The sequence below is a fragment of the Schistocerca nitens genome, chromosome 1 (genome assembly GCF_023898315.1).
Source record: "Schistocerca nitens isolate TAMUIC-IGC-003100 chromosome 1, iqSchNite1.1, whole genome shotgun sequence".
In the NCBI taxonomy this organism is placed as follows: Eukaryota; Metazoa; Arthropoda; class Insecta; order Orthoptera; family Acrididae; genus Schistocerca; species Schistocerca nitens.
Genome location: NC_064614.1, coordinates 1,636,188 through 1,662,240, shown reverse-complemented (window position 1 = coordinate 1,662,240; position 26,053 = coordinate 1,636,188). Strand labels below are relative to the sequence as shown.

Genomic DNA, 26,053 nt, shown 5'->3' with positions numbered 1-26,053 from the left:
ATGGATCAGAACCGATGCCAGAGACAGGAATTTGTGTGACATTATTCTGAATTTCTTGTCTGAAAATTACTTTGGGCCGACAGCTGGAGAAACAACCTGTGAGGGTAGCTTCTTAGGATAGCTAGCAACAGACAGAACTGAAGTTTTTCAGTCAGTTAAAGAAGAGGTACACATCAGTGATCACAGGCGGTGACAGCATCAATGACTGTGGGTGTTGAAAGGAATGTCAACAAAAGTAGGAAAATCTTTTTACTTAGCAAATAATACACAGGAAGTTCTAGTTGAGAATGATGAATTATTTAGGAATACAGGAGATGACTTAATGAAAGGCAGAGGCACTGTGTCATCAACAGGCACAAAAACAAAAGTTACAGAGCTTTGCTTTGCTAGCATTTGGAAAGTAATTCCTTTCTCAAGCTTGTATGAGGAACACACACACACACACACACACACTAACACACACACACACACACACACACACACATGCATGGATGCGCCTGCCCCCCACATTGTGCTCAGTCGACTGCCAGCTCTTTTCTGGTGCACAGCAGGTGTACTGAGGTGATGTGGGGGTGCAAGGTAGGTAGGTAGGTCAGGGATGGAGAGGGGTGGGAGGCATGGAGGTGGTTTGGGGGCTGCCATCTCATGCCCTAATCCATGAAATCACATGCCCAGCCATCTGCCACCTCTCCCCTCTACCTGCACCCCTAGCCAACTAGCCAGCTAGGGCTGCAGGTAGAGGGGAGTGGTGGCAAATGGCTGGGCATGTGATTTCATGGACTAGGGCATGAGATGGCAGCACACAACAACCTGACTTGTATTAGGTGGGCGTACTGGGACAGCAGATGGTGTGTATGTACATAAACACACACTTATGTGCATACACACACACATGTGCACAAACACTGTTGGGTGTGGGATGGGGGACAGCAGATTACCTTAGGTTTAGGTCAGGGAGGTTATGGGAGTGAAGGATGAGCTGTAAGGATAGCTCCCATGTGCGCAGCTCAGAAAAGCTGGAGGTGATAGGGAGAATCCAGATGAGACAGATTGTGAAAAAGCCATTGAAATACTTATTGTATATACGGTTCAATGTTTTATTCACGACAATGTCGCAGCTTCTGAAACCATCGAAATCTTGGATGTTGTGCTCTGGTGCATGTTGTCCCAGTGGGTGGTCCATCTCATTTTTGGCTACTATTTCGCGGTGGCCACTCATTCTGTTCGACAGCTGGTCGGTTTTGAAATGCCATTGTAAAATGCTTTGCAGTAGTTGCAGCAGAATTGGTGTATAACGTGGCTGCTTTCACTGGTGGCTTGGCCTCTGCCAGAATAGGATAAGCCTGTGATGGGACGGGAGTAGGAGGTGCTGGGTAGGTGGTTAGGGCAGGTCTTGCATCATGGTCTTCCACAAGGGTATGATCCATGTGGCAGGAGCTCGGGGTGGAAGTGGCATAGGGATGAACTACAATGCGTGGAGTTAGGCTGGGTAGCGGAACACCACTTTGGGAGGGGATGGAAGTACCTTAGGTAGGATGTCCCTCATTTCAGGACATGATGATAAGACAATCAAAGCCTTGATGAAGTGGATGGCAGAGAAGGTGTTGAGAGGAATGAGGACAAGGTGTCCTGGCCTTGGGTCCAGATTATAAAGATGTTATCAGTTAAACTGAACCACACGAGGGGTTTGGGTTAATGGGAAGCTAGGAATGTTTCCTCTAGGTGTCCCACAAAGTGGTTGGCATAGGAGGGTGCCATGCAGGTGACCATGACTGTGCCACAAATTTGTTTGTAGAACTTCCCTTCAAAGGTGAAGTAACTATGGATTTGGATGTAGTTGGTTAGGTATTTGAGGAATGAAGTAGTGGGTTTGGATTCTGCAGGGAACTGAAGAGGTAGTTCAATCAAGGCAAGGCCATGGGCATGAGGGATGTTGGTGAATAAGGAGGTTGCATCTGCACTGATGAGTAGGGACCTGGGAGGTAAGGATGGGGGGATGGTGGAGAGGCAGTGCAGGAAGTGGTTGGTATCTTTAATGAAGGAGGCTAGGTTTTGGACAACTGGTTGTAAATGTTGGTCAACAAGGGCCAAGATTCTTTCAGTGGAGGCACTGTAACAAGCCATAATGTGATGCCCAGGATTTTTAAGTTTGTAGATTTTGTGGAGCATGTAGAAGATCGGTGTGCATGCTGTTGCTGGGGTGAGTAGGGAGATGGATTTGGGGGAGATGTTCTGGGAAGGGCTTAAGTATTTCAGCAGGGATTGGAGGTTATGTTGGACTTACGGGATGGGTCACTCGGGTAGAGTGTTTAGGTAGAGGTGTCGGACAACTGACGGGGGCCCTCTGCCAGATAGTTACTCCAGTTCATCACAACAGTGGTGGAACCTTTGTCTGCTGGGAGGATGATCAGATCACGATTCGTTTTTAGGTTGTGTAGAGCGGTCTTTTCTTCTGCTGAAAGGCTGTTGTTCTTATGGAGGGATCTGTGAGAGAATGGTGAGGCCAGGTTGTAAGTTAAGAGTTACTGGAAGATTACCAGGGGATGGTTAGGTGGGAGGGTGAGAGAGTCATGGTTGGATGGTGGTACGAATTGGGTCTGCAAGGTTCAGTGATAGGATTGGATTGACTTTGGTTGGAGAAGCTGATAGCAAAGAAGTGTTTCCACTGTAGGGAGCAGGAGAAGGAGAGTAAGTCTTTCACAAGTCCAACAAGGTTGTAGCTGGGAGTAGGGCTGAATGTGAGGCTTTGGATAGGACTGAAACTTCTGTGGTGCTGAGGATTTTTGTGGAGAGGTAAACAACAGTGTTCTGGGATTGTTAAGGTTCTGGTTTTTGTGGGGTGCTGGAGGGGGGTTTTAAAGGATGTGGTAGGTTGAAAAGGTCAGCTAGGCAAGGCCTGGGTGTTATGAGGGGTTGAGGAGAGGGAACACTGGGAGTGGGATTGGGGATGGATAGTGGTGGCCCCCCAAGGCAGGAGTAGGGTTGCAGCAGGCTAGATAACTTGTGGAGATGGTGTTTGGAATGTTTTTCTAAGTGTTGGAGTGTCAGGATTTCAGTTTGGGTGGTGAGGTGTAGACAGAGGGCATTGCATAGTAGCAGTATTTTGCTGAGCAAGTGGAGGTGGTTCAGGTTTGTGAGGAAAAGCCACTGGATGAATCTGAAAAGTCTCAGAGAGTGTAGTTTCAGCTCTCTTGAGACTGCAGATGTGGGTGCAAGTTGCTTTTGTGTGTGTGTGTGTGTGTGTGTGTGTGTGTGTGTGTGTGTGTCTACTGCTGACAAAGGCATTAATGGCTGAAAGCTAAGAGTGTGTGAATCTTTTTATTGTGCCCAACCATCATGACTCAGCATCTCTGCTATATGGTGAGTAGCAACTTTCCTTCTCTGGTATTGAACAGATAGCTCAGTCAGAAGAGAACTATCTGTACAAAGGCAGGGACCCAGTTTCAAATAACAAAGGAAGGGAACCTGTTGTAAGTTCCAGTCTACAAGAGTCAGGTTTCTAAATACAAAAAGTAACTGTTGCTATTGAGATGTAGCAGTACCGTTGTTTAAAAACTGTCATTTGATATTACTAAAACAATGGGAGCTCGTAAATTGGTGAAGTAGTCTGGAGTCAGTGGGAGTTTAAGGAAACAGTGTTGTCAAAGAAATGGAAATATCATGTAAAGGCTTTCATTGGATGTATCTGTTTTCAATTGTCGTAACATTTTATTCAAACAACCACTCCTTGAATTGCTTCACTGAGGGTTTTAGAAATCATTCACCTTCAGAAAAGACTGTTTACAGTTGATTTGTAGAATTTTGTAAATGTTGTGCTTTGATCAGTGATGAATCTGTGAATGTAAAGTAAAATCACTTGTTCCTCAAAATATAAATGCTGCATTCAGCATGACTGAAAAGAGTTGGCATGGGACAGGGAAGTTTTGCAATTCTGCTGTGAAAAAGATCTGTACCTAATGGATTCTGAGCAATCTGACTGAAACACAATAACAGGCTTGCAGCAGATGGTGTAAGGAAATGATCACTTTGACACCCTTTGCCCCACCAACTCAGACACACAGGACATGTCATGACTACTGATTTAGAGGACCAAAGAGCAAGTAATTCCTATGGTGTACAAGAATTTGTAAAGGAAAGAAGAAGGAGGAGGAGTTAATAAATTACCATTCTGTGCCTTTCTTGTGCTACTGTAACTTCAGTTTCATGGTGGATGATATTGTTTCAGGCTCTTTTTTTTTACTACAATGTCTACATATACCGTAAAACATTAATCTTACTTTTTCAATTTATCCAAGTTGACAAACCATGTGGCAGCATCTTGGTAATTAAAATCTTCTCCCATTGAGACCAGTACGTGTTCAGTTTGGAGATGAGATGCATAATTTTCAATGTAGGCTGTAAAATCTGCAATCTGTGGATAATGAAATACTATTAATTTTATTTGCATAGTGTAAACTTAATAGTACACTACTACAAAAGACCAAAAGAAATTCCAACACATTGTGAAAAATTTTATGGTTGTTCTGATATTTAAAATACTTTTGGGCTAACACAAAGCTGTAGAGTATCACTAGCCCTCCCATTCTTTCAGAATCCACAATGCTCTTTCATACATCTAACAACTTGAATGGGAAACATATAAGTTCATAGAAGTTATTGTCAAGCTGTTAAAAAATAGTAGTCCTGTGAATCCATATTTTGTCACCAAATATGTGATGTAAATGCTGACCCTTTCTGTCACTGAAGTATGTTGTAGAATAATGAAAGAATTATACCTTCACATCCAGTATCTTTCTATTACAACTAGGAATCCTCCTTCATTTCTTAAATCACCTTTAAGAGATAAATTATTTTATGGATCCCTTCATTTGTGAGAAGAGCAATATGCTAACTAGAGAGATGTATGATGCAGTCTCTCTCTGACGAAGCAGTTCGGTATGTGACTTTGTAGTGAGCACTCATATGTATTGCTTCATGTTAAATAATGTGTGTTTTGTACTCCATACCTATTCTCTATAACCTGTCACTGTTACACACTGGAGTTCCACAATTGGTAACCCTTACTATTGTATGCTAATCATTCCTGTGAGTGTGCCCTTCCTGTATTCATTGTGCCATGAGCCATGTGAACCATGACACTGTTCCACGTTCTTTGGTAAGAAAAACGCAGACAGTGTACCTTGCACTTCATGAGTGATAAAAAGTAACAGTGACACTCCGCATACTGATGTTTTGCTGAAAAATGTGACTGCACAACAATGGTGTACAGCAGATGATAACTTTACTAACTTTGACGCAGCACCCACCTGTGATATGAATTCTGCAGCCTCACATGAACATTTGCTTCAGTTCAATCTGATTAATCTTTTGACCACATCATATGTTCATTTGCACAGACTGGACTCGTGCTTGCCCATCAACCATCATAATCCATCTGGGCCATGTGATGCTTTGTTTGGTCTGTGTTTCATGCAGTCAGCTTCATTACCAGGTGCCACATTGGCTGCGCATCAAGGTTCGCCACACACACATCCTGACTGCACAGAATTCTTATTGCCACACCATTCAGGAGAGCAAGATGCAACCTCACACCTCAAGTTTGCGTCATTCTGAACTGATAAGCCTCTGCTTTGGTCTGCCATCATTGAAAGCATTTTTGCTATGAACACTATCATCACTGACCATAAGAAAATGCTACCATCACTGACAGTATGAAATATGTCGCCTTAATCAGCCACATGGGCAGCTAAGCAGACATCATCAAAAACATCATTCTCACATCCTCTACCAGTGACAAGTCCCAGACAGTGAAAATGACACTCCTATGGCACTTGTCACACACCTCCAAGGAGCAGCTGCACCATGTGATTTATAAGGAACAACTGTGGTGACATCTCTACATAAAGACTGACCAATAGCCCACGTCTGACGAGGCCTTACAAATGCTTTGGAGTGTTAAACTCCCTATACAAGTTCAAATGGCAAATGTAATAAGTGACAGTCAACCAATGGATGCCCGTGTTTGCCTGGCTGATCAAATTTCTATACTTATTCGACACCGACGACAAATCAACAATGCCAACAACAATGATGCTGGGTGCAACGCAAAACTGCCACGGAGCTGCCCGCCTGCTGCTTTCGACCACTGCCGAGAACTTCTGACCTTTCTCACTCTACCTGATGCTGACATCACTGTAGGCAGCACTGTCAACAATAGCCCAAGTGCTGACATGACACACTGTCACCGCTGTCAACCCCCATTGTGCTAGAAGCCGCGTCTGCCCAGTCACACTTCTTTGGTAACACACGTACTTCGGAAATGCTGCGCACAACTGCCGACAGCCCCGTCGACACCCAGACTTGGCATACAGCCTGAAAGAGGCACTCTAGGCCACGTCCGATGTGTAAGTTACCTCAGTCATCATGAGAATATCTCATATTCCTCAATACATGCTTCCCTAAATAACGAATATACATCCTTGACTGGAACAGTGGCCCTCACTTTCTCATTCACACCAGTTCTCAGGATAACACTTCACTGTCTTCACCTTCCCTACCTTTGTCAGTATCACCACACCACAAATCCACCTAAAGGCTGCCAATGACACTGTCCTTACTGTTCACAGTTCTCAATCCCACACACTCGACTTGGTATTGTCCATGTCATTCACTTGGACATTCATCACTGAAGATGTGAGCGAAATGGTTCTCAGTGCAAATTCCCTTTGGGTCTTCCACACAGTTCCCTCATTGCACATGGGAGAGTTAACACACTCACCCTCTAGATGTTGTGTCAAGAGAATATGCAATTTTGACACCTTGACTGTGTGTCATGAGGGCACTGACCCATGACCAGATCACGCAATCAATCATCTTCAACTGTGCAGTTCCTGTGACACTGCACTGGTTACATTGAATCCAACAGCCCCACATGGACACTCATGTGGCCCATACTCACTTCCAAAATGACAACAACATGCTTTGCCATGGAATGCATGTGGCCAAAGACAAACTCTCTAAGAAACACTGCCTCCTCCACAGCCTGTGTTCCTCACCTCCAGTCACAATCCACAGATCTGCACTAGCCACAAGCCAGCACAAGTCACTCTACACAGTTGCTGCACCCATGGAGGTACTACAGGTTAATGACAAGCCAGCCAGTTGCACAATGCCCTCTATCTCTCACTGCCACTCCTCTCATGACGTGTTTGTTCTTTCTGCACTGAAGCAGTGCAATCCCTGGGTCCCTGGTGAGTGATGCCCATGCAGACTACCCTCAGATGATCGCCATGTGGCAAAGACTGCAATGATCAAACTTTTTCAGATGGACATTGTACATCCTTCGGACAGTTGCTAGGTATGACTGATCCTCCTCATCCACAAAAAAGACAGTTCAGTCAGGTTCAGTCAGACTGTTTGTTTATTTATTTACACTCCTAGTTCTGCAGGACCAAGTTGAGGAGAAAATCTCCAAGGTCATGGAATGTGTCAGAACATGAAATTACAACATAAAGTAATAAAAGATAAAATAATATGTTTATGAACCCAAAAAGAGTCAAGTCATAAGTGTTGTGGAGATTGGGTAGCTGATGGAACACCACTTTAAGAGGGGTGGGAAGTATCTCCGCGTAAGATCTCCCTCATTTCAGGGCACAAAGGATGTGTTTCATGTTTCAGTTATTACAGTCTGGGGTGGTACTAGGTGATGAAGGGGATACTTCTTTGTGGCTGGTTCTTGGGGGTGGTGGGAGGTTTGAGGGTGTGAGGGGAAATGGCACATGAGATCTGTTTGTGGACTAGGTCTGGGGTTTAGTGCCTGTCTGTCAAGGCCTTGGTGAGACCCACAGCATACTGAGCAAGGGAGTTTTTGTCACTGCAGATACACTGTCCTTGGGTAGCCTGGCTATATGACATCCTAGTCCACCCCAGTGCAACTCCCAATCCCAGCCTCTTGCCACAAGGATCATATCCCTGTGGAAGACCTGGCTGCAAAACCTGCCAATCCACACAGCTAGCACATCTTACTCCAGTCCTGTCACACGTTTGTACACCCCATCAGGGGCCAAGCCCCTTGTGAAAGCAGCAATGTCATTTATCGGCTCTGGTGCAATAATTGCACAGCTTTTTATATTGGTGTGACTACCGACCAGCTGTCCACCAGGATGAATGGCCACCTTCAAACTATCCAAGGGCAAAGTAGACCACCCTTTGGCACAGCATGTACTTCAACATAACACACTTACTTTCAATGGTTGCTTCGCTACCCCAGCAATCTGGATCATTCCCTCCCCCACCAGCTTTTCCATGCTGTGCAGTGGGAGTTATCCTTACAACAAATTATCTGTTCCTGTAATTATCCCATCCTCAACCTACAGTAACATAATGTCCCCCCCACCACCACCTGACAGTTTCCACATGCTCTGTACTATCATCTCCTCCCCATTCTCATCTCCCAGTCTGTTTGTTTGCAGCCCTCTGCTAATACACCCACCCATCTTTATCCGCTCCTCTCCTTTTTTGCTCCTTTTTTTTTCCCCCACCTCCCTGCCTCACAACCACCTGACACTGTGCCTGTTTGCAGTCCAGTCCCTGCCCATTTCACCATCTCTCACTCCACACATACACAACTATCCTTTCCCCTTCTCCACCCCCTCCAGATTGCTGCTTGCATCCCACATGATAACTGCATTCCCACCAGAGACGCTGGAGTTGGCGGTCGTATGTGAGTGAAGTGTGCTTCCTTGCCTGTGTGTGTGTGTGTGTGTGTGTGTGTGTGTGTGTGTGTCTTTAACTGACAAAAGCTGTGGCCAAAAGCTTTATATGAGTGTCTTTTAATTGTGCCTGTCTGCAACTTGACATGTATTCTTTAAGGTAAGCAGCAATCAATCTTTTTCTACATTGCTGATATTCCAACTTGGAGTTTCTATGGTTTGATTATTTTAAGAAGCTTGAGGTATCCAAGACAGCATTACTTCAAAGACCATGCAAATCACTTGAGCAGCAAATTGAACAGGCTCTTTTCTCAGAACAGTCAATGGACAGGTATCCTCACAGTTCTGGTGCTGCCTAAAATCTTTAGTGGACCACTTATTGATGCTTAACAACTCACTGTTGGCCATATGGACAAGTACCTCTAATATGTAATAAAGGACTCTCATAAGAGGTCAAGTTATGGTTAGCACATCGTGTTTTCACGTTGCAATACGGACACTCTCACAACCGAGCAGCCGCCAGCAGTACACATACTCAAGCTGTTATTTTGTATGTCAATGTGGCAGGTGGTTAATGAGCAGAACCAAATGCACCCAATTCTTTACAAAATGCTGCTTGTCAAGTGGTGGCAGCCATCTAGGCCTACCCTTCAACAAACAGTGACCAAAAGGAACTGAGCGTTCTGAAGATGCCTGTGGTGTGCGTACTGTAAGACCTTCGGTACACACACCATCAGATTATTTGACTTGTCACTCTAACAAAGTAGGCGAGTGTCAGCAATATGTCTCGTGGTTTTATCGTGGCGTGTTTATCTTCTGCCATTAGGTCAGACAATAGAAATGCCACTTGCACGCTTACAGTAGCAGATTGACGGTGACCAACTTTAAACAGAACTTGATTAATTTTCACACACATTTATTAAAATAATAACAAGCATAAAAATAACTTTTAAGTTGGTTCTGGATGCTATTTACAATTGACAATCTGAAGTTCCTTTGGTCTTGGTACATTAATCTTATTCTCACATATCTCTGATACTTGACAAAGTGTCTATTCATTTACCTTCATGGCTATGTACAGGAATATGATAATCTTATTAGGCGCAGACTGAAACTTGACTATAGACTGGTACAGACTAATGCAGACTCGTACAGACTAATGCAGACTGACTAATCGGAGGTCTGTACACTCGTTATAATACCTCGCGCATTCAGGTATCACTGCGCGAGTGTAATCCGCGAGGAGAAAAGGTTCTACGTTAGCAGCAATCTCATTGGCTGCGTTACATATTAATACGCGGATTGGCGGAAGCAGAATTTGGTCCGTCTCTAAGACAGCGCCATCTCATAGTGCGGAGACGGACGAGTGCTGAGCCTGCACTGTTGTGCTTAGCGAGGAGTGCTCTAGTGGGAACTAGAACACAACAATGCCCGATGCTGCTATCGTGGGTCAATGCCTCCTAGCAACTGAGATACACTATGCTCAGCTGACAACAACAAACTACATGCCATCACTCACCTCTCAGGGTATGAACAGCAGCCAACAGATCATGTGATGTTGCTGGTTCCATGTGTGTCCATGCTTGTTTGGGCGCCACTACATGCATGTGTTTTCCTATTTGTGAGTGCCCAAACGCCACTCATGATCATCACTTGGCATCAGACATTATGACATTATTGAAGCATCCCAAAAATCCAGTTAGATGAATCAAACCAGTTTGTTTCCACCATCTAACATCTGCAACTGCTGCCTATATGTATGTAATTGTAATGGTGATCAGCATTTTTTGGTCAACTCAGGTTCTGAAATCAGCACAACCTCGATTAACACTACTCTTCCTTATGCTGTGGATAACTATCCTGAACTCTAAGTGGTGAATGGGTAATTTATAACCATGTGTGGATCTACCTTATGCAACACTTTTTTCAGCAATGGCTTAACTTTCACATGACAATTCATGCGAGCAGATGAGAATGAACCCCTGTTAGGGCTCGATTATCTCTGCCACTTCCATTTGTGCCCAGATTTTTGAGATGGAGTGCTCTTCTGCAGAACACTGGGTGTTAGCATTCAGGGTATGATCAGGAAACCTGCAACACAAGCTGCTCCACAACACATAGACACAATGAAAACCTCAACGCACAAGCTTCAGCAGTTACGCTCATCACTCAAGAATCAGCTCACAGAAATCAATAAACTGTACAGTGACATCAGAAAGAAATATCTCTTGTTGCAAGAAGAAAATTTCTCATTACAGGAGACACCGTGTTCAGTGACACAACCAGCTGATGAAGGCTAACTGTCATCAGCTTTCTTCATTACAACCTTCATCTATCACCATTGTTGAGCATGTACCATCACAGGATTTCAACCTCATGGGCATCTGGTGTAATGTGGAGGATCAACAAATCAGAGTATGGAACTTCATCAGCAATTCTAGGGAGGACAATGACTACAGATACATCAACAAGTTGGTGACGCGGGCCTTACTAGCTCTGAACACAGTGGGCAATAAAGGTGACGAGAGCACACGTTGCTCCTGTACAAAAGCTGTGCAAACCGTTCAGCACTGGATCAACCAGCTGGAATCACAGATGACTTCAACTACCCACAATATTATCTGCCACTGTATTATATGCCTTTTAAACAGTGCATGGGCTTCACCACTCATTTGGACAAAAAAAAAAAAGATGGTACATTTTGAATGTGTGGAGACTGTAGGGTCCACAATGCTCTGACCATTCCCAGTCATAACCCAGTACCAAATATCCAACACTTTTCACATTCATTATCAGGCACTTTGGTCTTCACATTATAGATCACCAGAAAGCTTACTACCAAATACATGTGGCAACTGAAGACATTCCTAAAACTGCTATCATTACCACCTTTGGGTTATTTGGGTTCTTATACACGGTGTTCAGGTAGAAAAATGCAACACAAACATAGCAGAGATTCATCAATTCTGATCTATGCGAGTTCTCCTTTTATTTTTCATGCCTGAATGATGCACTCATTTTCTTTTCTTTTTATCGAAAAAACATGAAGAATACCTCCAGCAAGTTTTTCACACCCTGGATTGATTAGAAGTTGTATTGAAACCGAGAAATGTCAGTTGCAACAACGGACTGTAACATTTTTGGATCAGACTGTTAAGTATGATTAACCTGTACTGGCATCATAATCTGTAAGCAGCTGAAATCCAGATGCCTCTAGCCAATGCCTAAGGAGTAACAACAATAAGGAGAAACAACCAGTACTATGGCTGGAGGAAATGTTACGGGCTTTTGAAGTGATCAAATGATCCTTACGGGATGCTATGACCTTAGCTGATCCCTCACCTATGGCCCATCTGTGTATCAATGCTGATGCTAGCGATATTGCCACAATCACAGTTTTACAACAAATAGTGGATGGTATCTAATCTAACAGTCCCTATCATTTTTTTCCCCTATAAATTAAAAGGATCCCAACCATTGTGGTCAGCATATGATAATGAATCACTACCTCTATATGAAGCAATGAAACACTTTAAAGAAGACATCAACTTTCACTGACAGCCACCCACTGGTTCATGGTATCTGTAATCCAAGTCGGGATGTGTCCCCACACTGCTTCAGACATCTGGATTTTAGTGCTCAATTTTAAACCAACATTCAGCACATGAACAGATGGGATAACATGGTGGTAGATTACATGTCCTGCATTCGTGCCTTTTACTAATACATTTTGATGAGTTGACTGTGGCACAAGAGGAAGTTACAACACATTTCAATACCCTACTTTCACGTTTCCTTATGGTGTGACATATTACAAGGCAGGCTATGTCCCTTAGTCCCGATCCATTCCGGAAAAAATCTTTGACAGCTTGCACAAACCGTTGCACCCAGCGATTCATGCCACCACAAGGCTCACTACAGGGTGTTTGGCCTGGTCAGGGCTTAAGGCAGACTGTACGAAGTGTCACACATCTGCCTTCCTTGCCAGTGCAGCAAACTGGAACGCCATACGTTTCCATAAGAAGGAACCTTTCAAGTACCTAAAGGCCATTTCCAACACGTGCATTTTAGTCAGACCGTTACCAGAATCCAACAGCTTCAATTACATTCTGTCAGCCATTGACCATATGACACAGTGGGTTGAGGTTGTCCCCTTACAAGATATGATGGCAGAGTCTATGGGATCTATGGGATGAGCATTCATAAACACACTGATATCTCATTTTGGGTTCCCATTACCCACAACAGCTTACCAGGGATGGCAACATGAATCACTTCTTTTTGCAGAATTGTATGTGTTCTATGGACTGCCATGCTTTCATATAATCACCTATCACCCTCAAAGCAACAGGCTAGTTGAAAGGTGGCACCATACCCAGAAAGCCACAATGGACCAATGTGTTGCCAGCGGTCCTGTTGGGTATAGGGACTGTACACAAGGATGATCTGAAATTCTCACTTGCAGGAGTGTTGTATGGTGACTGTTTCACACAGTGGCAGACTTCCTTTTAGCTTCTTTGTCTGTGACTACTTTACAATTACTGTCATTGGCATGCAGTCAAATGAAACATAGCTCACATCTGCAAGTCACTGCCTCAAGCCTACAGTGTACACCAAGTTTTTTTTTACCCAGGACACTATGATATTTCTCGCACATAATGCTATGAGATGACACAGTTTGGGCTCACACCAACAACCATATTCTGCCCCTACAGAGTCCTTCAATGGGTGGAACCAGACATTTTCCATGTTAGTGAAATGCAACCATTCAGTTGTATCAGTAAAGTGCCTCAAATCTGTTTGGGTGCTGGCAGAACAGAGGGATGATAATCTTCCTTCATCACCAATGGATTTTTTAATTGCTTCCAACTCAACTGTTTTGGAACCTCATGCAGATAAAACTACTTCAGTGGCACAGTTCAATGTCTGTTCTTCTGCTCCAAGCATCACTGACAACAACTCACCCCACTCCCTCTAAACCACATCTCTTCATCCTATAACATTTCTTCACAATTACGTGTCAGACTAGGATTTTTCTCCTGTTCTCCCAGGGGTACTCTGCATTGAAGGGGATGGGGCTGTGTTGCAGCATCAATCAACAAAATCGACATCAACCACCAAGTTGATACGAAACACAATGAGTAAGTGTGTCTCATTATATAAATGATTGTTTTTCTGTTCCCGTTATTGCCTTGTGTCATATATTATGGCCTCAAGTGTTTTTTTATTACTGTGTGAGTATTCATATCAATAAGATGTGTAATTATTGGCATCATTATCTGAATATTATTCAAAATACTCACCACTGCAGAATTCCTGCAAAGACTTGAGTAAAGTAAATAATTATATTACTGTATACTGTTAACCTCTGATACTTACTCGTGAATCAACATTATAATCTGGGCTATTAATATCATCAATAATTGGTTCATCTTCACAATTAATGTCAAAACAAAAACCAGATGGAGGAGCATACGTTCCATTGAATGCTACAGTAAAGAGGCGAGATGCTGTACCTAGAACATGCAACACCCTATGTCAAACTTAATATTTTAACAAAAATATTGAAAAGACTGAATTCCCTACCAGAGACAATCTAAAAATGTAACTTTTACTATGTTCAGTATGTCCTAGAAGATGCACATTATGGGGTCATTATCATTTACAGAAATAAAATTGTAGTTTTACATACAACTATGATACAGTAAACTGCAAAAGCTTCAGCATAGAAAAAAATGGGAAGGGCAAAAAGATGCCATTTCATTTCTTGATGGAGAAATACATCCATGATAGAGGCAGGTGAATATTCAGATTTTGCACAACTGTGAACCATGGAATGGTCTCAATCACACAATTCTTTATTAAGCCTTATGGTTTACAATATTTCATCATCAGATAGGAGATTTAAATCACACTTTGGTAAAAGGTTCATGAAATTGAGCACACAGACTGAATATAATAAGGATCTCATCTCATATAGCCATTGGTATAGGCACTGTCAAATATCCCTGTAAGAGATGAGATCTACAGTATATGATCACTTTCATCAGTCTTTTACTAAATTTTGATTTAAATCTTCTGTCTGGTGATAAAATATTGAAAAGTGTAATGCTTAATAAAGGATTGTACAATCAAGTATTTCCTATATTTCAAAATTGTGCCATGTGAACGGTATGTCAAATGCTACACAGAAGGTATCACACATAATTGTAAAAGAGAAGTAACAGCCAGAAAAAGTTACATATATGATTGCTGTAGCAAAGGGAAAGAAATGTGTGAATGATACCTGCAAAAACCATCTTAATGTACACAATGGAAATTACAGAAACCAAATCGATTTCAGGTAAATGGTTTGTGAGTCTTACTTTTAACACTATACAATGGCATCTGCTTCTCTGTCTCTTTCTCTCTCATTCTACCTCCCCTTCACATTTGATTAATAAGTAATGTGTGTGAAGAGGATTAGTATAATCTCCTCTAAACATATTTATCCAACTTGCATGTAGAGTCACTAGGATTTCTCCATATTTGTCACTGAAAACTGACTTCTTCATTTTTATAAACAATCTTCTGTGGGAATACAGGCATAGTTTTTTGTTACAATACAGGTACATCCCCATTTTCCAAAATACAGGGAGGGGGGACGGGAGGAAGCCTTTTTGAATAACATTTTTTTCAGTTAAGCCATGAACATCTAATATGTACTACAGTATTTTGTATTACACACATTTTTGAAAGTTTTGAAGTTCAAACAGATTTAAAAAATCTCTTTGTAGGCTAAAATCAAACAATGGAAAATCGAGGATCGAATGTAACAATATTCTGAAAAGCATTGTTGTTACTCACGATATAGTGGAGATGCAGAGTCGCAGATAGGCACAACAAAAAGACTGTCACAAAATAAGCGTTCAGCCAAGAATGCCTTTGTCAAAAATAGGTGAAACACACACACACCCACCCACCCACACACACACACACACACACACACACACACACACACACACACACAACTCACGCGCACATGACCACAGTCCCTGGCAGCTGGAGCCAGACTATGTGCAGCAGCACATTATGGGAGAGGCAACTAGTTGGGGGTAAGGAGGAGGCTGGGGCAGAGAGGGGGAGGGATAACAGGGTAGGGGTGGGGGACGATGAAGTGCTGCTGGGGAGCGTGCAGGGATGAGGCAGAGAGAGGTTACGGCAGCTAGGTGCAGCCGGAAGGTTAGAAGGTGGGGGGGGGGGGGGAGGGGGGGGTAGTAGAAAAGGAGAATAGTAAAAAGACTGTGTGTGTTGGTGGAATAGAGAGCCGTGTAGTGCTGGAATGGGAACAAGGAAGAAGATGGATGGATGAGGACAATGACTAATGAAGGTTGAGACCAGAAGGATTATGGGAATGTAGGATATATTGCACAATTCAGAAAAGCTGGTATTGGTGGGAAGGATCCATATGCCACAGGCTGTGAAGCAGTCATTGAAGTAGGAATGACGCGTTGAGCAGCATGCTCAGTAAGAAGGTGGTGATTTGTTTCTTGGCCACAGTTTGTCAGTGGCTATTCATGCGGACAAACAGCTTGTTGGTTGTCATGACCATAGGTGACATTTGTGACTGGACTAGAGTAGGTGGTGGTGGGAGAATGTATGGAATAGGTCTTGTATCTAGATCTATTACAGGGATATGAGCCATGAGCTAAAGGGTTGGGAGCAGATGTTGTGTAGGGATGGATGAGTATATTGTGCAGTTTCAGTGGGCAGCAGAATACCACTGTGGGAGAGATGGAAAGGCTAGTGCGAGGACATTTCTCATTTCAGGGCACGACGAGAGGTAGTCGAGACTCCTCCCTGCAATCCCTTCTCCTCCCCACCCCAGCATCCTCCTTATCCCCAGCCAGTTGGCTTTCCCAATATGCACTGTTGCTGCTGCTCATAGTGTGGCTTCAGTTGCCACAGACCGTGGTCATGTGTGTGTATGCTGCATTTGCGCGCACGCGCGCGTACGTGTGTGTGTGTGTGTGTGTGTGTGTGTGTGTGTGTGTGTGAGAGAGAGAGAGAGAGAGAGAGAGAGAGATCTGTTTGTTGGTCAAAAGCTTATTTTGTGACAGTCTTTTTATTGAGCTTATCTGCGACTCAGCATCTCTGCTATATGATGAATAGAAACTATCCTTTTCTAATCTTTGTACGGAACACTTACATTCTATATCAAAGCCAAAATTACTGTTCTAGGATTACAGTACATTAATATACAGTATACTGTACTTCAGTGTTTATAGCATAGCACAAAAATACACACACAAGGAAACAAATAATCACTTGAATGCTCTATTGTTGGCAGTGTAGTTTTGTTTAGACTGGTGAGTCGGTGTGTGGGCAAACAATTCAAGACCAGGCTTTCACCTTTCCCTGCTAACCAATGTCCAGCACACTCTCACCTCTTTCTTTTGTTTATGATTTTCAGAGTCATTTCAGATAACCTGGGTTTCAGGTGAGCTGGGTTTGGTTAACCAGGCTTTCACTGTATTTGTGATTTCCTTGTTTTTATGCTATAGTGTCCTTCTTTAGTGAAAATTCACACAATCCTCACACAGTTGTGCAATATTCAAATACCTGTCTTCCATTTAATTACGGAAGTAAGGTTTTGCCCTGAGAAAACACAACTATTCTTTTTTAACACAGATAAGTTTTGGTAAAGTTTCATTATTGCCAGTGGGTTTATTTCTTTCCTTAGTATTGCATTTAGATGTTTGTATAGGTGGCTGTCATTTGCAGTAAGCTGATAGTTTGCTCTATTTAGCTTTTTTTAACTTACACTTTTTCACACTTATATGTAAGCTGTACTTTCTAATACATATAGTGTCATTGTTTTATTAGACATTCACAAGTCTTTCATGAGAAAAAAAAGATGAAGTGAGTAAAACAGTTTCTAAATTCTTTAATTACAAATATATATGCGCTGCTACTGGACGTTTAATTATATTACTAAAAGACCAGTTGACATTATACATAGGTCACTTGTTTCTAAATAGGTCACCTATTTTCCAAGACACCATAACACATTACTTCAATTTAGTGTTTCCAAAAACCAATAGGAAAGGAAAAAATCTCGAAAATAAGCAGTGGATCATGAAGGAAGTAATAGAACAGAGAGCTGCCTTAAAAGAAATGAAAGAGAGAGAAAATATTGAAACCTACAAGCAGCACCAGAAGAAATACAGGCAGTTGATAAGACAAGAAAAAACAAAATCAATTAATGAGACTATTTCAAAATCAACAAATAAAATGAGAGCAGCTTGGAATATAATTAACTCTGAGAGAGGCAAGAAAAAATACTCACATAAAACAAATGAAATAGAAACTATGACAGTAAATAACAAAATCATGACAGATAAAACAAAAATTGCCAACATCCTGAATAATAACTGCACAGATGCAATAGAAAAACTAATGCATGGGTATAATAGCCAAGGAACTCACCAACTATTGTGACAGATAAGCCAAGCCACTCAATGTTCCTGAAACCAGTGTCTGAAAAGGAACTGACAAATGATACGAAAAAGCTAGAAGCAAAAACGTCTGCTGGACATGATGAAGTGTCAGACTACCTAATCAATCAGATGGCAGCAGATATAATTACACCACTACCATATATTGCCAACTGCTCATTCCAAGAAGGAGTATTTCCAGATGACTCAAATTAGTTAAAGTAGTAGCTGTATACAAAAAAGGAAAGCACAATGACCCTAACAGGTACAAGCCAGTATCTTTAGTATCAGGCTTTTCCAAAATATTAGAAATTCTCATGCTAAACAGACTAACTGCCTATTTGGAAAAATGTAATGTAATAACTGCAGCACAGCACAGATGTCAGAAAGGGAAATCGACAGAAACAGCAACTGAATCATTAACAGAATCAATCGTACAGGCTTTGAACAACAATATGGTAGTGTCTGGAGTTTTTCTTGATCTATCCACGGCATTTGACACAGTTGATCATATAGTCCTAGTATAGAAACTAGAGAATACTGGTATTCGTGGACATGCAGCAAACTGGATAATATCATATCTAAGTAACAGGAGACAATATGTAGCTATTAATAACTTATACAGATCAGAAGTTGATAGCATTAAGTATGGTTACCTCAAGGATCTGTAATGGGACCATGTGAAAATGAAATCAAAATATTTTATGCAGATAATATGACTGTGCTAAACGTTTCCAACAATTTGGAGGCACTTGAGCAAAATACATTCATATCAGTCAGTAGTGCAGCACAATGTCTCTCTGGAAATGAGTTTGAGGGAATATGGTATAGTTTTAGGTAAACAACTAGAATTCTCTCATATACAGATTTATTCACACTTCGCGTCTACACAGATAGAAGTCCGGAGGCTAACTGCCGTTAGCGTCCAACATGCTCTCCAAAGCCCTCTCCTCAAAGATAGCACACTTACGCACAGAACAAATATCGATTTTTATGGCGCTCTACGCCACATAGCCCCCCCCCCCCCCCCACGCGTTATGGAGTACGTCCCTTTGAATGGGGGGGGGGGGGGGGGGGTGAGAAGTTAGGAGGTAACGCACAGTTCTTCTGCGTCAGGCGGAAGCAGTCGACTAGTGGGAGACCAGGGGGTGAAGCCCGGTACGTCGACGGTGAAGTCAGCAAACGACGCCGGCGGCTGAAGACGACGTCCCGTCCTGGAGTGAAGGTGTAGCACTTCGTCAGCCGGCAGGTGGAGAATCACCTTGCCAGAAGGCCTAACAAAGGCACGCAAATTGCCACACGCAGCACTTCTGCTCAATTTAAAGCGGCACACCACACGAGATTCTGCACTACCTCCCTCAATATTGTCACACGCGAGTACCACACACACCGTATCGCCATCTACGACAACAGATAATTTATGTATGTCATCAGGGTGCACATGTGTTGCGAATTCTTGGACAGCACCTGTACGAGTAATGGTAGGGAGGCAGGGGGAGGTGTGGGAAAGCCATGGCAGGGGGAAGCATCTGCTAAGAGGGGGCTGGCAGGTGCACTGTACTGCGCAGGCGACAACCTCGGACGATCAGCTGACAGACGTGGGAGTGTGACCGAAGGCAAAGAGGAGCCAGCGTGAGTTGAACGGCGTGACAAAGAGCTGTCACATGATGATGGTAACACAGTGGTAGAATCCGAGTGGTTGGCAGTTCGACTGCGAGGGCTGTGAGGAGTGAAGCCCCGAAAAGATTGGCCACTCAAATTAGATGAACGCGGAGAAGGAGCAGTGCTCGGCAGAGAAGCACGCTGTGGAGAATCAATACCCGAATGCATGGTGTGGGAAGATGGATGGCCGCTCGAAGCAGGAGTGGGAGAAATAGGGGCAGAATCAGGGAGGTTCACCTGAGGCTCAATGAAAGCTGGTTTCACTCGGTTGAGTGAGACCGTGGTTACAGAGTCTTTCATGAGGAGATCCATGTTATTCTCAGAGCATTTGATGACCTTGTAAGGACCTGTGTAGGGCGACTGAAGCGAGGCTTTGACTGAGTCATCTCTGAGAAACACGTACTCACAAGCGGGGTCACCAGTGCGGGAATATGGTATAGTTGTAGGTAAACAACTAGAATTCTCTCATATACAGATTTACTCACACTTAGCGTCTACACAGATACAAGTCCGGAGGCTAACTGCCGTTAGTGTCCAACATGCTCTCCAAAGCCCTCTCCTCAAAGATAGCACACTTACGCACAGAACAAATATCGATTTTTATGGCGCTCTACGCCACAAGTTAATTATTAAGCTGAAAAAAAAACTATGTACATGGTCTTCAAAAATAAACAAAAAGAAGAACATACTGATGTTTTCTTAGCCGAAGAAGGACTGGAAGAAGTAGCTTCAGTTAAGTTTTTGGGCATTACAATAGAGAGTGAGCTAAATTGGAAACAGCAGATAAATACTGTTTCCAGTAAGCTAAGCAAAGTGATATTTATAATGAAACAACTGGCTCAGTATACTCACTGAGACCTCTTGTGCACTGTCTACCATGGACTCAGAAGCAAGCCATTCAAATTATATTGAAAAATAAGCAAAAAGAATTGTGTAAAAGTTGTTTCAAAGAACTAAACATTCTGACCTTTCCATCACTGTATATATCCAAGACCATTGTGAGCACAATATGTAGTCACACAAAACTGGAGACTAATGGGACTGTTCATACACACAACACTAGAAACAGAAAACAACTGGGGTGCATTCCACATAGACTTAAGATTTTTGAAAAAGGACCCAAATACTGTGGCATCAAGTTAATACAAGCCATGCCAAGGGAATTACAAGACCTCAAAACTGAGAAAACATTCCTCACAACTCTAAAAATGTTTTGATAGAAGGAGAATTTTATAGTGTAGCTAACTACATTAGCAAACAGTGATCAAAAGTTCATCCTGTGAGTGATAAATCTCACGTATCATAAAAAGACCTAGCAAAAGAAATCAGTGTTAAAGAAATTAACTATAATTAGGAACCACTGATGTGTAATATAAGCTAGTTATATCTCACAAAATTATTGGTTTTTTTTTTATGTACCATGTATCAGAAGTCATTTTTTACCATATAATATTATGAATATACTGCATTATAAGTTATTGTGTATGATGTAATATTGTATATATACTGTGAAAGCTCCTATGTATATTTAAATGTGTAAGCTATTTTACGTACTTTTATATTTCATATTATCTACATTGTAAGCCTAATGACCTGTCCTATGTTATAAGTACATATCTGTACAAAAGGTAATTTACGGGACCAATAAAAATCACAATCACAATAAATACTTTGAGCACCAGTATTAATTTTTTTTCAATTTTCACTCAAAATCAGAAAAGTTATCCCAGTATTGATAGATGATGATTAACAATGCCCCCACAGCTACTAACTGATTTATGTTGTACCAGACAACTCATAAATATCTGAACTGTTCATGTGCAAATAAGTAATTATGTTTAAGATAATAACATTCTTTGCAACAACTAATATGTGTTTTTCCCTGGTAAAAATACCACTGTAGCTATTCCAGAAAATGATCATATTCTAAACCTTCAAGTGTACGAAGATGGTATCTTATGTATTGCACAATATGAGTAAAGCATTTGACTGCATTTCTTTTAAAGTATTACTAACAAAATTTGGGTATTGTGGTGCGCAAAAATCTACATTAGCTGTAATTTCCCAAGACAGTTTGTTTTAGTTACATGTAGACAATCCCTCTTAATAAAAATTAGTACTGGTTTTACATGGACCTCTGACTTTGACCGATTCTTTCTCACTGTGGTATATCAATGATCTGCTACACTGTACTTTTTACGCTGATGGTACAACACTATTCATTTTGCATCACAAGATTCAAACTCCTGATAAGATTACACAGGAAACACTTAACTCTACATTAAATTAGTCTGCAAATTATAAACTTGCTTATAAGACACACAAAACCAAACTCTTAAGAGATTAATATTGATGTCAAACTGAGTTAGGCAGAACATATCAACCAAGTTTTCAAAAAGATCTCACAAGTTTCTTACCTCATATTTTGGGCTATTTCAGTCAAATATCTCAGTCACACTAACACAATATCAGATATAATGCAAACTTAGAAATTCTGGAGCACATGCAAGCAAGAACAGAAAAGTCGCACAAACAAATCCCCTCAAAATGTTTAGTAAATTTCCTCTCTCTGTTCAATCTATGCCATTTAGAGATTTCAAAATGAAATTATATAGCTCAGCGATGGAAAACCCTTGTTACAACATAAAATGATATAACATATCATTTAGACAGAAGAATGCTGAAGATTAGATGAGTAGATCACATAACTAATGAGGAAGTATTGAATAGAATTGGGGAGAAGAGGAGGAGTTTGTGGCACAACTTGACCAGAAGAAGGGATCGGTTGGTAGGACACGTTCTGAGGCATCAAGGGATCACAAATTTAGTACTGGAGGGCAGCGCAGGGGAGGGGGGGGGGGGGGTAAAAATCATAAGGGGGAGACCAAGAGATGAATACGCTAAGCAGATTCAGAAGTATGTAGGTTTCAGTAGGTTCTGGGAGATGAAGAAGCTTGCACAGGATAGAGTAGCAAGGAGAGCTGCATCACCACATTTCCAAAGCTTCTATTCTCTTCTTGTCCAAACTATTTATTGTCCATGTTTCACTTCCATACATGGCTGCACTCCATACAAATACTTTCAGAAACTACTTGCTGACACTTAAATCTATACCCGATATTAACAAATTTCTCTTCTTCAGAAACGCTTTCCTAGCCATTGCCAGTCTACATTTTATATTCTCTCTACTTCGACCATCATCAGTTATTTTGCTCCCCAAATAGCAAAACTCCTTTACTACTTTAAGTGTCTCATTTCCTAGTATAATTCCCGCAGCATCACCCGATTTAATTTGACTACAGTCCATTATCCTCGTTTTGCTTTTGTTGATGTTCATCTTATATCCTCCTTTTAAGACACTGTCCATTCCGTTCAGCTGCTCTTCCAGGTCCTTTGCTGTCTCTGACAGAAATACAATGTCATCGGCGAACCTCAAAGTTTTTATTTCTTCTCCATGGATTTTAATTCCTACTCCAAATTTTTCTTTTGTTTCCTTTACTGCTTGCTCAATATACAGATTGAATAACATCAGGGATAGTCCACAACCCTGTCTCACTCCCTTCCCAACCACTGCTTCCCTTTCATGCCCCTCGACTCTTATAACTGCAATCTGGTTTCTGTACAAATTGTACATAGCCTTTCACTCCCTGTATTTTACCCCTGCCACCTTCAGAATTTGAAAGAGAGTATTCCAGTCAACATTGTCAAAAGCTCTCTCTACGTCTACAAATGCGAGAAACGTAGGTTTGCCTTTCCTTAATCTATTTTCTAAGATAAGTCGGAGGGTCAGTATTGCCTCACGTGTTCCAACATTTCTACGGAATCCAAACTGATCTTCCCCAAGATCAGCTTCTACCAGTTTTTCCATTTGTCTGTAAAGAATTCGTGTTAGTATTTTGCAGCTGTGGCTTATTAAACTGATAGTTTGGTAATTTTCACATCTGTCAACACCTGCTTTCTTTGGGATTGGAATTATTATATTCTTCTTGAAGTCTGAGGGTATTTCGCCTGTCTCATACATCTTCCTCACCAGATGGTAGAGTTTTGTTAGGCCTGACTGGAATGTTGTCTACTCCTGGGGCCTTGTTTCGACTTAGGTCTTTCAGTGCTCTGTCAAACTCTTCACGCAGTATCATATCTCCTATTTAATCTTCATCTACATTCTCTTCCATTTCTATAATATTGTCCTGAAGAACATCGCCCTTGTATAGACCCTCTATATACTCCTTCCACCTTTCTACTTTCCCTTCTTTGCTTAGAACTGGGTTTCCAACTGATTTCTTTGATATTCATGCAAGTGGTTCTCTTTTCTCCAAAGGTCTCTTTAATTTTCCTGTAGGCAGCATCTATCTTACCCCCAGTGATATGCACCTCTACATCCTTACATTTGTCCTCTAGCCATCCCTGATTAGCCATTTTGCACTTCCTGTTGATCTCATATATATATATATATATATATATATATATATATATATATATATATATATATATATATATATTGTAATGGTACTTTGACTTCCGCGCCTCCGCCAATACAAAGTTATATTTTACGATCGCGCACGCAGAAGAGCGCTGCGCCAGCGACCGTTTTTATAAATAATTTTGTTCTTTTTTTTTCTTTTGCGTAGCTTTTTTTGTTTTTTAGGAACGAATGGATGTCTCTCTCTCTTGTCTTGATACGAAAGACGTGTATTTTCCCGCTGTGTTGAATGTGCTTTTGGTGAAAAATTAAAATTACATTACAAGGCGATGTTGTTTCAATAGATAATGAGAAGATAATAATAAAAAGGAAACACCACAATATATATATGAGGATCAAGTAGGTAAAAAGACGAGGGCTAGTAGAAATCTTTGGGTAACAGAAAAGATGTTGAATTGAATTGATAAAAGGAGAAAATATAAAAATGCAGTGAATGAAGCGGGTAAAAAGGAATACAAATGTCTCAGGAAGTTATATATTAGGCAAGACGGAGAATTATAAGTGCAAAATCAAAAAGAATGCTTCCTACAGGCAATAGTGTTAAAACCCTGGTAGTTAACTACCAAAGCAATTGTAACACATTGTTGGAGTTAGAATCACTCTTGGAAAGCAGTGAAGCTCACTTATATCAGGTACAAAAAGCTGGTTGAAGCCTTAAATTGATAGTAGTGACATCTGAAAATTTAAATATTTATTGAAAGATATGCTAATGGGAAATGGAGGATGTGTATTTGCCGTAATAGACAAAAATCCCAAATCCACTGAGACTGTTTGGGCAAGGCTCAATGTCAGGGGTGGGCATAAAATGGCAATTGGATCCATCTATCTGCCACCAAACTCACCTCCTGATGTAAACAAAAATTTAGAGAAAACCTCAGTTTGCTTGTACAAAATCTTTCTGTAATTATTGGTGAAGACTAATCATCCAGCAGTCAGTTGGGAAAATTACAGTTTCTTAGTGGTGGTTATGACAAGACATCCTGCGAAACAAACATTACTACATGCCTTCTCTGAAAACTTCCTAGATCAGATAGTTTGGAACCCCACTCATAATGGAAATATATTATATCTAACACTAGTCAGGTGAAAAGAAGAATCTTAAATCCTCCGGTTACAAAAAGTGCGAAACACAAAACAATCTGTGTGTTAGGTGATAGTCACGGCCGTGAAATTTTCGCAGTGTTGATGAGAACATGTAGTTTCAAGGCATCTGGTTTCATAAAGCAAGGGGCTCCATTGAGTGAAATAAGGGACCTAACAACATCAACTGACGTAGCTAGTTTGAATAAAGACGATTTCGCTGTGTTAATAGGAGGATCAAACGACGTCTATAGAAACGAGACACACAAGGTGATTACAGAAATGAGGAAATGTTTAAATAATTTAACCCTCACAAATGTACTCATTGTGAATATCCCGCATCGTCATGATTTACCACCCTGGTCGTGTGTGAACCGCGAAATTAATGTTGCAAACGAGTGTATCACTGAAATATGCACTAACTTTAAGAATGTCGATATTGTAGACATAAACAGATTGGAGCGAAGGTTCCATACAGCCCATGGAATTCATTTAAATACGCCAGGAAAGAAATTACTAGCTGAAAAAATATGTACTCGCATTTTGAAGACGAGTGAAGAAAAAAGTATAAGTGACAAACAAACGGAGATTAAGAAGTGTTTTAGACGAGTTCCAAGCTGTGCCATCGGCCAAACGCGAATTAC

The 26,053-nt window shown here is 41.5% G+C and overlaps 1 protein-coding gene across 1 annotated transcript in view; it reads right to left on the bottom strand.

Annotated features, from left to right (window-relative positions):
* The window catches only part of LOC126240382 (lysosomal alpha-mannosidase-like), a 293,209-nt gene that overhangs the window by 145,816 nt on the left and 121,340 nt on the right, over window positions 1–26,053 (bottom strand). The window contains exons 6-7 of the mRNA XM_049947921.1: window positions 14,091–14,227; window positions 4,278–4,411 (exon numbers count right to left, since the gene is read on the bottom strand). Coding sequence (XP_049803878.1) covers window positions 4,278–4,411; window positions 14,091–14,227 — 271 coding nt within the window. The remainder of the gene's footprint in view (window positions 1–4,277; window positions 4,412–14,090; window positions 14,228–26,053) is intronic.